General features: G+C 30.5%; 2 protein-coding genes across 2 annotated transcripts; both read right to left on the reverse strand.

Annotated features, from left to right (window-relative positions):
* Nucleotides 1-829: 829 nt before the first annotated feature.
* Nucleotides 830-4,136, reverse strand: LOC137814556 (GDSL esterase/lipase At5g03610). Its single transcript, XM_068617361.2, has 4 exons — nucleotides 3,906-4,136; nucleotides 3,603-3,827; nucleotides 2,122-2,390; nucleotides 830-1,591 (listed from the first exon to the last, which is right to left on the reverse strand). Exons 1-4 carry the CDS (start codon nucleotides 3,964-3,966, stop codon nucleotides 1,076-1,078), a joined length of 1,071 nt encoding a protein of 356 aa, XP_068473462.2. The 5' UTR covers nucleotides 3,967-4,136; the 3' UTR covers nucleotides 830-1,075.
* Nucleotides 4,137-8,180: 4,044 nt separating this feature from the next.
* On the reverse strand, nucleotides 8,181-11,270 carry URH1 (uridine-ribohydrolase 1). Its single transcript, XM_068617362.2, has 9 exons — nucleotides 10,933-11,270; nucleotides 10,484-10,599; nucleotides 10,128-10,187; nucleotides 9,800-9,982; nucleotides 9,591-9,695; nucleotides 9,078-9,174; nucleotides 8,866-8,973; nucleotides 8,632-8,767; nucleotides 8,181-8,542 (listed from the first exon to the last, which is right to left on the reverse strand). Exons 1-9 carry the CDS (start codon nucleotides 11,021-11,023, stop codon nucleotides 8,434-8,436), a joined length of 1,005 nt encoding a protein of 334 aa, XP_068473463.1. The 5' UTR covers nucleotides 11,024-11,270; the 3' UTR covers nucleotides 8,181-8,433.
* Nucleotides 11,271-12,030: the final 760 nt, after the last annotated feature.

The following is a 12,030-nucleotide window of genomic DNA, read 5'->3' on the forward strand; positions in this document are numbered from 1 at the left end:
AATATTTTTTTTGTAAGATAAAACTAATTCATACATAAATTTTTCAAAAAATATAATTTTAAAAGTTTAAACAAGATAATTACTATAAATTAGTTTATATATAAACTATTTTTATACAGAAATTTATTTTCTTCTTACATTTTTGTAAAATGGTTACAAATTTTTTATTTAAACATATTTAATTTTTTAATGTTTTAGTCTCTCAATAAAAAAATATATTTTAGTACTAACTTAAATGACATAACAATACACTTTCATCTATGCATATATATAGTTAACCCCTATCAATCGTTTTTTTTAATCGATTTTGATTTAATCTCTTTTTTTATATTTTTTTTAATAATTATGTGATGATCAATGATTATTGTTATTTGAAGTGTCTTGCCTTACCGAGATGTATATGAGTAAGATTACAACTTTTTATAAAAAGAAATTGCCATAACAATAGAGTGAGGTGGGCAAAACTTGTCACTGAAAGCATCAGTTTATGTCGTAAATGGTCGAATTTGGTGGAGAAAATTATATTAAATTAGAAGGAAAACTATATTGCTGTGTATCACTTAATAGATAATTTTTTAACAATACGAATGTATGATAATTTTTCTGTAATATGTTTTTATTATTTTCATTTATCATCTTCCTTTTCTTCTGTATTCGAGTCGCCTCTTTCCTACAATACCTCTGTTTTTGCTGGTTGCCATTCTTAGATCACTCAATTTCTGTTTGATCATTTTTTTTTCTGACATTTTCAAATTTGTATTAGACGTACGTTGGAAGTAAAACCGACCATTTAAACGAAATGGAAAATGCTATCTTGATAATAACACAGTTGAAAGACACCAATTTACTGTATGATTTATTCAATTTTTTTTAGTTGTAAATGATGATGCAGAGTTTTCAACCTATGATCACTTAAACGAAATATTGTTTGGAATGAAAAGAAACAACATTGTATTTGCACATTGCACCCACCCATGAACAACATTGGAATAAACAGAACACAATGAAACACAAAGAAAACAACTAACTATAGAGCTAGCCACAACATTATGAAGCCCTTCCTTTATGGGAGGAGCTAGTCAAGAATCCGATGAAGATCATCCATGGTTCGCAACTTGTTGTACACTGCATGCCATCCAGCTTGTGTAGGGTGCACAAGATCCCAAAAGAAAGCAGATTTTGGGTCATCACATACCCTATATTTCCTAACATTGTTCTCCACACTCCCACACGAGTACTTACTGCTCACACCAACACAACATGGCTTCAACCCGTCCCGAATGTTGTTTGTGGAAGGGTGGTTCAACACCGACATGAAGCTGTCAAAAAGGTTAAGAATTAGAAAGGTGGAACGGTCCTTGGTTTGCTGGTTTAATTTGGTCACTGCTTGGCTCAAGAGGGTGTTGTGGAGAAGCACGAAGGCGTTGTTGGTTTCATTGCAACGTTGGAATGAGGTTGCGGCTGTGATCTCGGGAAGGCATCCAAGGGGTTGCAGAGTACCCACCACTATTTTCTTCACTCCCACCTCTCTCATGCGAATCATATTCATCACTGTTTGATTAACCACTGAGGCCACGAAAGATGCTAAACCCTACACACATTCATGCAAATTAAGACTGCTCATTGGTTAAATAATCACAAACACTGCCAACACAGTCTTTCACAACATAGTATCTTCATAAGAAAGTGGTTATTGGAATTTCTTGTAAGATGTGTTAGAAAGAAAACACCTCTCAACAAAATAAGTAAGACGTTCATATTTCAGTCACGAATAGATCAAACGTCATTGTTGGTCTTATTCATCGAAAACAAAACTCTTCCGTGTGGCTTTGATTTCATACATTTTTGCTTTTTCCTTAGGCTGTTCTTACAATTTGACATCATTGAGCCCAAAGTAAAGGTCGTTTTCTTGTCAAAATAGTATATACCTAACCCACTTAAAGATGTATATTGGACCTAAAAGTAAGCCTAGTATATAGAAAATTTGAGTTTTCTTATTGGAAAGCAACAAACCAACTTGCCCACAATGAAATATTAGCAATCCAAATACTTCTATTATAATTTGAAAGGCACAGAAAACACTATATACAGATACAATGAAAAGTGCATGAATTTGTTTACCTGAGAGCCATTTGTTTGTGTGAAGTGACTGTAGTCATTGCCAGCGACAGAAACAAGGGCAACTGAGTTGGTGAGATCTAAGGCAGAGTAGACTTTGTCTTTGATGAGCTGTTGCAAGAAATCGATTTGGGTTGTCATGTTTGGCAATGGAATCAACGTGTTAAACACACCGGTACCTCCAAACGCAAAGTTCATCCCATATTTTACATGTTGTGGCATCAGTTTTCTATATCTGTAAGGAATTGGTGATTTCACTCTCAAATACTTAGCTGCAACACAACCACACCTACTTTTGTTATAATACGTTTTGGTTTAGCGTTATGCAAATGAATTCCAATATAAAATTATAAAGTTCAATGCATAAATTGAAAATTAAAGGTTTGTTAATGCAGTTATGACTGTGGAATCTCAATCAAGTGTATCACTGACACGAATGGCATGTTGATGCACGTTGAATAATTTAATGTTGTAAATGAATGTTTAAAGAAAATTTGTTAAAAGGCAGTAAATCTTTTTTATTAAAAATTATGATAACATGTATTAACAACACACTTATCTTTTTTAAACTCAAGATTCTTTTCTTAATTGGCTGAGCCAGCAACAACTACTGATAATTAAACAAATGAGAGAAAGTAAAGTTATTAATCAGTATTTGAGCAGCAAATACTGTTTCTAGAGTTGAGGTGTAATCCTGGTAAAGTAACACAATGCTTTTACTTTCTTGACAAAGCTGCAGAAGTCTAGATCAGAACAACTAGTGATGAAAGGCTTTGGTATTTGACCAAAGAAATGATGATGGAATATGCAACTTACACACCATAATAGAGTATCAATATTCAATTTTAGTTCTATGCTTCAAACATGAGAAAGGATCCATAAAATGAATAAAAACATGAAATTAGGAAGATATGAAGAAGGAAACACGTAATTAAAAAGACAATTACTAGGTGATTATTAGACTAGTGGAGCACTGAATGTTGAAGCAATGATTACTAATAGTAAGGATAAGGACAAAAGTGTCTGCATCCAAAGCACGGTGTCACGCGAGAGAGTAAAGAACATGCCACAAATAATTGTGAGATGAAAAAGCGGGATAAAACGCAGTTCCAACGCGACATACAAAGGGCAAAGAGAGTAAAAAAAGGAATTGAGATAAAGTGACAAGTTGCACCATAACATAAGCACAATAAACTGCAACATTTTAATGGCAAAAAAGAAGAGCAAAAGGTCAGAACCAATAGATAGACAATTAGAACGACAAAAGGAAAAGAGCGAGGCCAGCAGAGAAATGAGCCCCACCAGTTCATCTTCTATAAACAATAGTATGGTCAAGCACACTGCTGTTGCATCATACAATAGTATACAATAATTTCATATGAAACCCAACAAAGCAGGTCCAAAAGCAAAAACTTTTATAGAGAAAGAAAAGCTAAAGATAAAAAAAAAAGGTATGGGAGTTGATGAGAGTTGAGTTCACATACCAATGTAATCGGTGAGGACTCTACCGTCGGAAAATCTGCCGGCGGGCTTGCCGGGAAAGGTGATGCCATAAGGGTCTTTCCATGAGTTTGAAACAGCTTTCTGAATGTTGCCTGTGTCAGCATACGAGTCTCCGAAAACGAACAACTTTGTTGGACCATGATCATGATGATGATGATGATGATGATGGTGTTGATGGGCAGCCTCCGTTTGCAACACCCTTTCTCCTGAAATAATCAATTTTTAGTTTCTGATCAATCCTTTAAGGAAAAAAAAAACATGTTTGTTTATGCTTATGTTGTCACCTGAGAGAAATAGAACAGAGAAAAGAGTGAGAAGAAGAAAGAGTTGGTTGGTGAAGTTCATGATGAAGAAGTGTGAGAAAAATTTGAAGAGAAAAGCTTTAGTACGAGGGAAGAAGTTTTTGGTATCTACTATAACAAGAGTTGTGAGAAAAAAAGTGAAGAGAAAATCTAAGACATGCGTTTGTATTTTATAGGGAGTGAGGCCATGCCTAAGCAAGTTTTTTCTTCTTCTTTTCTTTCTTTTTCATTGTCCACATTTACTTTTATAATTATTTATTACTTTTATAATTGTTTATTACTTTTTAAAAAATTGTGCACATGTGTTTAGTTTAGTCATTTTTCATACAATTTTTTTTTTCATTTATGGTTAGTGGAAAAACTTTGGAAGTCAATTAATTAAAGATATTTTAAAGTGCGATTTTTTTAAAAAATAATTATTATAAAATTAATGCATTCGTAAATTAATATATAATCATTTGCAATTGAATGACAGAATACTTACCTTTTGTAAATATTATTTCCTTGCTTTTGTTTAAGCATTTCAAAAAGTGTATAGATTTTGCAAACTTATAAATTCGTAGAAACATAAAAGGGTTGTATTTTATGGATTAGAATTTAAAAACTTTAAAATATAGTAATATGATTATTTCAAATTAATTTTTTAGAAACTAAAATATATACAAGTAAAAGTATTTTTAGATGAATTGTTCCAGTTAAATTTAATTAAAAGTTAAAAAATTAAAGTAGTTATTGACTGTAAATTTTAAATTAACTAAAAGTTTAAGGTGATCAATTTTACTTTTTAATTAGCAATAAAGAAAACGTTATTTTTTAGAGGTGGAAATTGTGTTTATACAGTGCTTTGTGGACCTTTAGAATTAGAAATACTGAGAAATAGGTATAAGAAATAAATATTTGACTGAATTAAATTTAAAAATTAACTAAAAAATAATAATTTTCGTAATTGTTTTAAATTGAGATTGTTTTCTATGAAAAAAAAAGTTTGACAAGAGAAGAATATAACTGTCCTCACGATTTTCAATATTGCTCTCTGAAAATGTGAATATATTAGCTATTTTACTGTGTCAATTTAGAAATAATTTAATCCCCAAAATGTTAACTTGTATAAACTTTTTTTTATAATAAAGACAATATATAAGTTAACATAATTAAAATTATTTACCAAATCCCCTTTTTATTGTTTGTTTGTGGCATGTAAAAAAAAACGCACGTGCCGCGTGGACCGATCCATTTGCAACGACTTTGACTTTCCTTCTTCCATAATCATTTCAAAAGTTTATTCAATTCCTTAGTGGCCATATTCAATGGTGTTAATCACTTAATCCTTAATGTGAAAAGTAATTAAAAAAATAAAGTTAGTGTTAATAAAATATGTAATTATTTCACTCCATGAAATCTTACAACACTAATCAAATAAGGTGATTTAATCACTACAATAAAAAAATTGTTTTAGAGTTGATAAAAAATATACAAATATAAAAAGTCGATGTTAAAAGTATGATTAGTGTTTGTTACATGTTTAAATTGTGAATATTCTGTCTTTGAAAGCTATTGAATATCCACTTATGAAAGAGACGTTAGTAGTGTCGGCTTATGAAGAAACGCTAATAGTGTTGACCTTTGAAGAAAATGCTAGTAACGACAACCTAATAACTTAATGAACACAAATTAAACTACTAATATTTAATAATAAAAGGATACAATTAGTTAAGTCCACATTACTTAAAAAAAATATAAAATATTTGTATCGATCTAGCCAACGTTATAAAAAGATAAAAAGAAATAAAGATTTAGAGTGGTCTAACTCAATCTACTTAAATTAAATATAAAAAAAATTAAAAGATTTGTGTTTTTCTAAATCTTAATACTTAAACTATACCTATACAAATGCATCAAAGTACTTAGATTTTTAATATACAAGTTAATCATTAATACTCTGGTTCATATTGATATTTTTAATGTTCTTTTTTATTATTATTATTATAGTATTTCTTCATCATCATATTTTTTCAATTTATTGATAAGATAATTCTACCTATTCATTTAAGATACTCGGATCTAGATACTCCATCCCATTCAGAACATTTTTGGCTTAATTCTAGTAAAAACATCAATTACTAGAATTTGGCTATTACATCTTCAGCTCAATTAAGGTAAAAATATATATCCTTTCATACTAGAACATATTCTGGTTGCTCTTGACGAAAATTGGTTTAAGATTTAAAATCAATTTAAAAAATATATTTATAACTTAAAATGGATTTAAAACTAAAATAATGTTAAAAGATAAAATGGTTTTAAGGTAAATTTAAAACTTTTAAGCCAAGTTTATGCAATTAAATAAATACAGATTTGAAATCCAATGGATTTAATTGAATTTGGATTATTTTTTTAAAGATCCAACCCATGTACACTCGATGTTGGGCTTTGCCATAAACATTGGCAAATTCTTCCTGCAACCCATGCGATTGGGATGACGAAAATACCCTTTTATCTTTAATGAGAAAATAAATAAACCCTTCAACACTTCCTCTTCATCAACTTCTCAGACAAACTCCCTTCCTAGAGTCGCAGACTAGAGATTGATAAAACATATTAAAAGTTTTCAGAATCTATCGGATTACATAATTACAAATACATTTTGAAAAAATAATATATTTCATAATGTAAAATTTATAATGTAAAAAAAAATCAAAAATATTATCTTCTAGATTCTATAATTTGGATATCTCCAAATTTTATATTCCAAAACTAAAAAACCAAAAAGAATAGTTTTAATATTTAAAAAAAAATTGAAGGTGAAGAAGGAAAACATGGGTACAGGAAGAATTTGCCCTTAAATATTCTTGCGGTCCGAAAATTCCTTCGATTAGAAGGGGAACGTTTCTTTCTACTTTAAGAAAAATTATCAAATTAAATTCCTTTAAACGTGCTATAACATATCCTAAAGTTAAGTTTATAAAATAAATAATTAAGTAAACTGTTTAGTTCAAATATAACCTTATACCAATTAGGAAACAAATTTTTCCTTTTTTATAATAAGTGATTAAATAAACAATTAGTTCAAAATCACTTCTTCCTGTACTTTTAGTATAGAACCGAATAATTAATTCATCTATAAACATTAAACAAACACACACACTCATACATATATATATATATATATTAAAATCTTAACTTTAAAAATATTATAATTGTTTTTATTTATTAAAATAAATAATAAATAATAATAATTATAAGTAATTTAAATGTTTTTACAACTAATTTTGAAAATTGAACTCATATTCTATGTAGCACTATATATGTAAAATTAAAAAAAAATGCATTTTTTTTCTTTAGTTCAATAAATATGTTTTACAAACAAATGAGAAACAAACAAATAATTATTTGTATACATATTTTATTCTAATTTTAATATTTTAGTAATAATTTTTATTGTAATAATACTTATACAAAAAAATTAATTATATGAATTATATTTTATCATCGTAAAAAAAATTATACCTACAACGGTACTACACGTGTTTGCATTAGTTATAACTAAAAAATAGTTAGTTTAGTTAATATTAAATTTGTATGAAATTATATATTAAAATTACTTCTAATATTAAAGGGACGTAATCTTAATTTTTTCAAAATATTAGTTTCAAAAATTTTAATTTCCCTCATTATTGATATATTTGTTGTTTTAGTTTTAAAAAATATATAAATGATTAAATTAAAGTTTAAATTTTTTTTAAAAACATTCTATGTAATTAATTTATTCTATATATAACTCGAAAATAATTTATAATTAAACGTATTTTTAAAATTTGAGTTGGTTGAAAGTTTATAATTCTGCATGACATTTAAGTAAAAATAATATGTTAAATTGGAATTCTCGATCCAGGGAATATTATATTATCATACAATGTATTCTTTTTTTTCTTTTTCTTAGAAGAGGTATATTCGAATATTTTGTTAACTTCATAGACAAACGTAAGCAGTTGGTTAAATTCTAAAGAATCTTGCATAGCCATATGAAAACGATAGCATACGCATAGCCAAAGAAGTTACAGCACGTTTCGTGTCCTTTCATCAGAATTCAGAACTAAGATAGTAATGGAATTACGAAATTTTCTTGCCACACGAGCGAAGAAGTCTTTTGAGCGATACTCACACCGAAATTCTATAATACCAGTGTAAGAAGCAGCACGAGAGTTCAGAAGTAGGAAAAGTAAAGAATGAATGCTATCTTAAGGAAAAGGAGCGAAATTCAAACACAAATAATTTCATTTGAAGAGAACTTCATTGGTCATGAACTTTTTATATAAATGGGTTTAGAATTCATCGGCTTCAGGGTGGAAATGGAAACCATGGTGAATTCTAATATCCAAAGTTTTGATTGCACAGAATGAAAATAAAGAAAATGACCTTATACATAATTTTTTTGATTAAGAAGCTATCCCGTGCTATAACTTTCCAAAGCATTGAAAGCTATGGGAAGGGTAGTACAAAAGTCTATACTTCAGGGTTTCATCACCAGCTCCTTGATATAATCAACAACTCCCTCGACATCCACGGTCCAAACAACTGAAACAGGAGAATAACCTGTCCATGGGTTGCTCATATTCCAACTGCATAAATGAATCCAATTATGTTGAGCCCAATATGAATATTTGTAAAAGAAAATAGTGAAAAATAGTAGTTTTAAATTTGGACAAACTTTTTCAATCCTTGATCCAGAAGTGTATGCCCAACACAGATGCCTTGTGTCTCTACCCTCACAACCCCTTTCTGGTATGTAAAAAGATCTGGACGCACAAGGGCCACAAAACTGACGGGATCGTGGAGGAAAATTCCTGAAAGAAGCCAAATCATCATTCCCAAGGCAACTTCAATAGTTGACTGTATATGTAGGAACCACAACTTGCGGCATCGAAGTAGAATGAAAAATTACCATGGACACCATCAGATTTTGCATGCCAGTCCCTATAGAATTTGCATATGTCACTCAAGAAGGGAGCATACTTTCCTTGAGATTCCTTCAGTTGAATGAGATCAGCATCTGAAATCAGAAGACAATGTTCAACTTATGGTGCCTGACCTAGAATAAAAGTAAATAACTCAATATAACCCGGAAATTGGAACAATCTTCGATTGCAATCCGACCTGTGAATTGGACTTGGGTTGTGATGTTTATTCCGACAACAACAATATCTGCTCCAGAGGTAAACACAACATCTGCAGCTTCTGGGTCTCCATAGATCTGCAAGTAGAATAGTCATAATTTATTGAGATGAATTACTATTACTGGAATTATACTAAAATGGAAATCCATTTATTGGCAGTTATGTCCATTAATTGCTAGCAATATTATTTAAGTAGAACAGTGGCAATCTATTTTGCTAAGTGTGTTAACTGTAAAGAAAACAATGGAAAATTAGGAAATGCACAATTTCAGTAAACGTTTACAAAGAAATTAAGGCTCAGTTTTAAACCGATAACTTGATGAGACTATTAATTAGATACATAACTGCATTGATATTGGATTTATAAGATTTCTGCTCCATATTTTTTTCAAACGTATGAAGCTTACCAAATAAAAAATGGAAATGCCCGTAGAAAATTAATTCGTTTTTTTTCTTATTCCAAGAAGCATAACAAACAGAAATCACCACTTACATTTGCTTCTGCAGCAGGGTTTACATTGCCCAAAGCAAAGAATGAACCACCGAGTATAACTATTCTCTTCACTTTGCTTGCAAAGGATGAATCTCTTTTGATTGCCTAATAATGGAAGTGACACTACTAAATCAATAAATATACACAGCTACAAAATTTGAAATTATCAAAGGACAACCATAGAGTACAAGAATTAGTGAGCAACTTACCAAAGCCACGTTTGTTAGTGGCCCAAGTGCTAGCACAGATACTTCGCCAGGATTTTCAGAGACCTTCTCTACCAAAAACTCACAAGCGCTCTTCTCAATCTTCTTACCTTTAGGTAAGGGTAGGAATGTGTTCCCTAGACCATCTTCACCGTGAACAAAATCAGCAATACGAGGCGTTCCACCCTTTTATAGAAAATAAATCATAATTAATACCAGCAAAACGAGAAGCTCTAAAAAGAGATGTAGCACAAAATAAAGCCCAATTTCAATTAAAACTGAATTTGACCGAATCCACATTAAAGAAGCTCAAAAGTACATATTAAAATACCTTCAATGGCTCAGAGCTGCCCTGTGCAACTGGAACATTTTCACGGCCTGCGATCTCACACTATCCTTTTTGCATATTAAAACAACAATCAAAAACACTTTTACACAAACACTAAAGAAATGAAAAGTTTCTATAAACTAGTGCTTAAACACGTATACAGGAAAAAACAAATCAAAAGATAAAACAAATTGAGGTTCCCTAACAAGCTAAGTCAATGTGTGCATATAGCATCTATATAAATTACTTTTCTTTTAGCTTCTCCGATAATTAAATGCACAAGTTGATTACAGCTCGGAAATGTTCCCGAAAAAGTTGATCCGAACAACGCGATATTAAAATTGACAATGAACACGTACCAACAGCAAAGCATTGCGTGTGGAAACTTCCGTCATTGCATTGCCAAAGATGCTTGTCAAACCCAGAACCTCCACATCAGGACTTTGAAAAGCCATCAAAATGGCCATGCTATCATCTGCAGAATCACAAAAATGCCAGTCCTATTTTAACTAGGAAACAAGTAAATAATAAAAAAAAACACCGTTCAAATACCAATGAAAATTCACCATCCAGATACCAACACAAGGATCTCAAACACCGAATCCCACCAAAACTATCTCAAATCCAAAACACAGCAAATTAAAACTCAAATTTCACATAATTTTTTACGTGTTAATGAAGGAAAGTGCAGAAACATCAGGCTGGGGTTTTCTCAAGCGGTGACGGAGTTTTTTTAGGGAAGAAAATGAATAAATAACGAAACTATTAAAAGCAGAGTTGCGAGACGTGTGAAAAGTGAAAAACTAACCGATCCCAGGGTCGGTATCGATAATAAGCTTCTCGGCGTTTCCGAGAACGCCGTTGACGGCACCGTTAGGGCTGTTCACCTGCGAGGCCATGATCTGATCGGAGAAGAGCTAGGGCTTGAACGAATTACCGGCGACGAAGAGGAATAGGAAAAGTGGAGAGACGTAGGAATTTATATATGTACGTATGAGAATATACGTATGTGTGTATGTATGTATGTAGATACTGGAGGGAGCATACACACATACACACGAGGGGAAAATGCAGGAAGAGGATTAGGAAGATGAAGAAGCTGAAGCGAAGGTTTGAAGGGTGAATAAAAGAGATAGATTCAGGATTATAATATATAATGCCTTGGCTGGCTTCGAGTGCAACCAAGCTTTTCACCCCCTATGTAATTCTCCAATCAAATCCTGCCACGTATCATCCAAATCGCATTTTTTAGAATCCTTTTTCGCATCCTCAGACACAACTTCCAACGCTTAAAGCTACCAATCATACAAAATTTAATACTCATAATAATTTTTTTTCCTTAAAAACATTACACCTTTAAATAAACTTTTTTTTTTCTCATTTACTATTAATTTTTTTTCCTCTTACATATGCTATTTTTTTAAGTTAGGGTTAAGACAAATGTTCAATGATTTATCTCATTTAAAATGCATGTGTGTTTATCGGGGTGACATAATTTCAACATTATATTTAAAAGAAATAACTTATGAATATAACCTTAATACATTTATGTGGTTTACACATGGAGTCCTGTTAAAACTGATGTTATTTGAAAAAGTTATGAACTTTTCGGGTCCTTTTTTATTCTCTTTAAATGCTTTATTCTCCTTAGAGTAGAGTACACCTGGAATAATTTTTAAAAGGTTGATTTGCATGCCATGTACTTATAATGATATGATTCTATTTTCAACCTTTTCTTTAAATAACATAAATTAATATTAATAACTGAAATGATTGAATAAGTGTTAAATTAATTATAAAATTTAACCTTTAAAAATTTATTTAATTTTTAAATTATTTATTAAATAATTTGTTTATTTAAGATAAGTTAGTCATTTATAAATTGTGTAAATTATAGTTTGTTTGA

Source organism: Phaseolus vulgaris, chromosome 1 (assembly GCF_051622355.1).
Source record: "Phaseolus vulgaris cultivar YP4 chromosome 1, ASM5162235v1, whole genome shotgun sequence".
NCBI classification, from domain to species: domain Eukaryota; kingdom Viridiplantae; phylum Streptophyta; class Magnoliopsida; order Fabales; family Fabaceae; genus Phaseolus; species Phaseolus vulgaris.

Bases quoted from the DNA above. Each gene is read 5' to 3' on its own strand.
- LOC137814556 (XM_068617361.2), bottom strand. From the start codon at position 3,966: ATGAACTTCACCAACCAACTCTTTCTTCTTCTCACTCTTTTCTCTGTT. The intron at 3,828-3,905 runs GTGACAACATAA...TGATTATTTCAG, and splicing joins CTCTGTTCTATTTCTCTCAG to GAGAAAGGGTGTTGCAAACG. The intron at 2,391-3,602 runs GTATGTGAACTC...GTTGTGTTGCAG, and splicing joins AGTCCTCACCGATTACATTG to CTAAGTATTTGAGAGTGAAA.
- URH1 (XM_068617362.2), bottom strand. From the start codon at position 11,023: ATGGCCTCGCAGGTGAACAGCCCTAACGGTGCCGTCAACGGCGTTCTC. The intron at 10,600-10,932 runs GTTAGTTTTTCA...GTGATTCTGCAG, and splicing joins CGATACCGACCCTGGGATCG to ATGATAGCATGGCCATTTTG. The intron at 8,543-8,631 runs GTTTGTCCAAAT...TCATTTATGCAG, and splicing joins CTGGATCAAGGATTGAAAAA to TTGGAATATGAGCAACCCAT.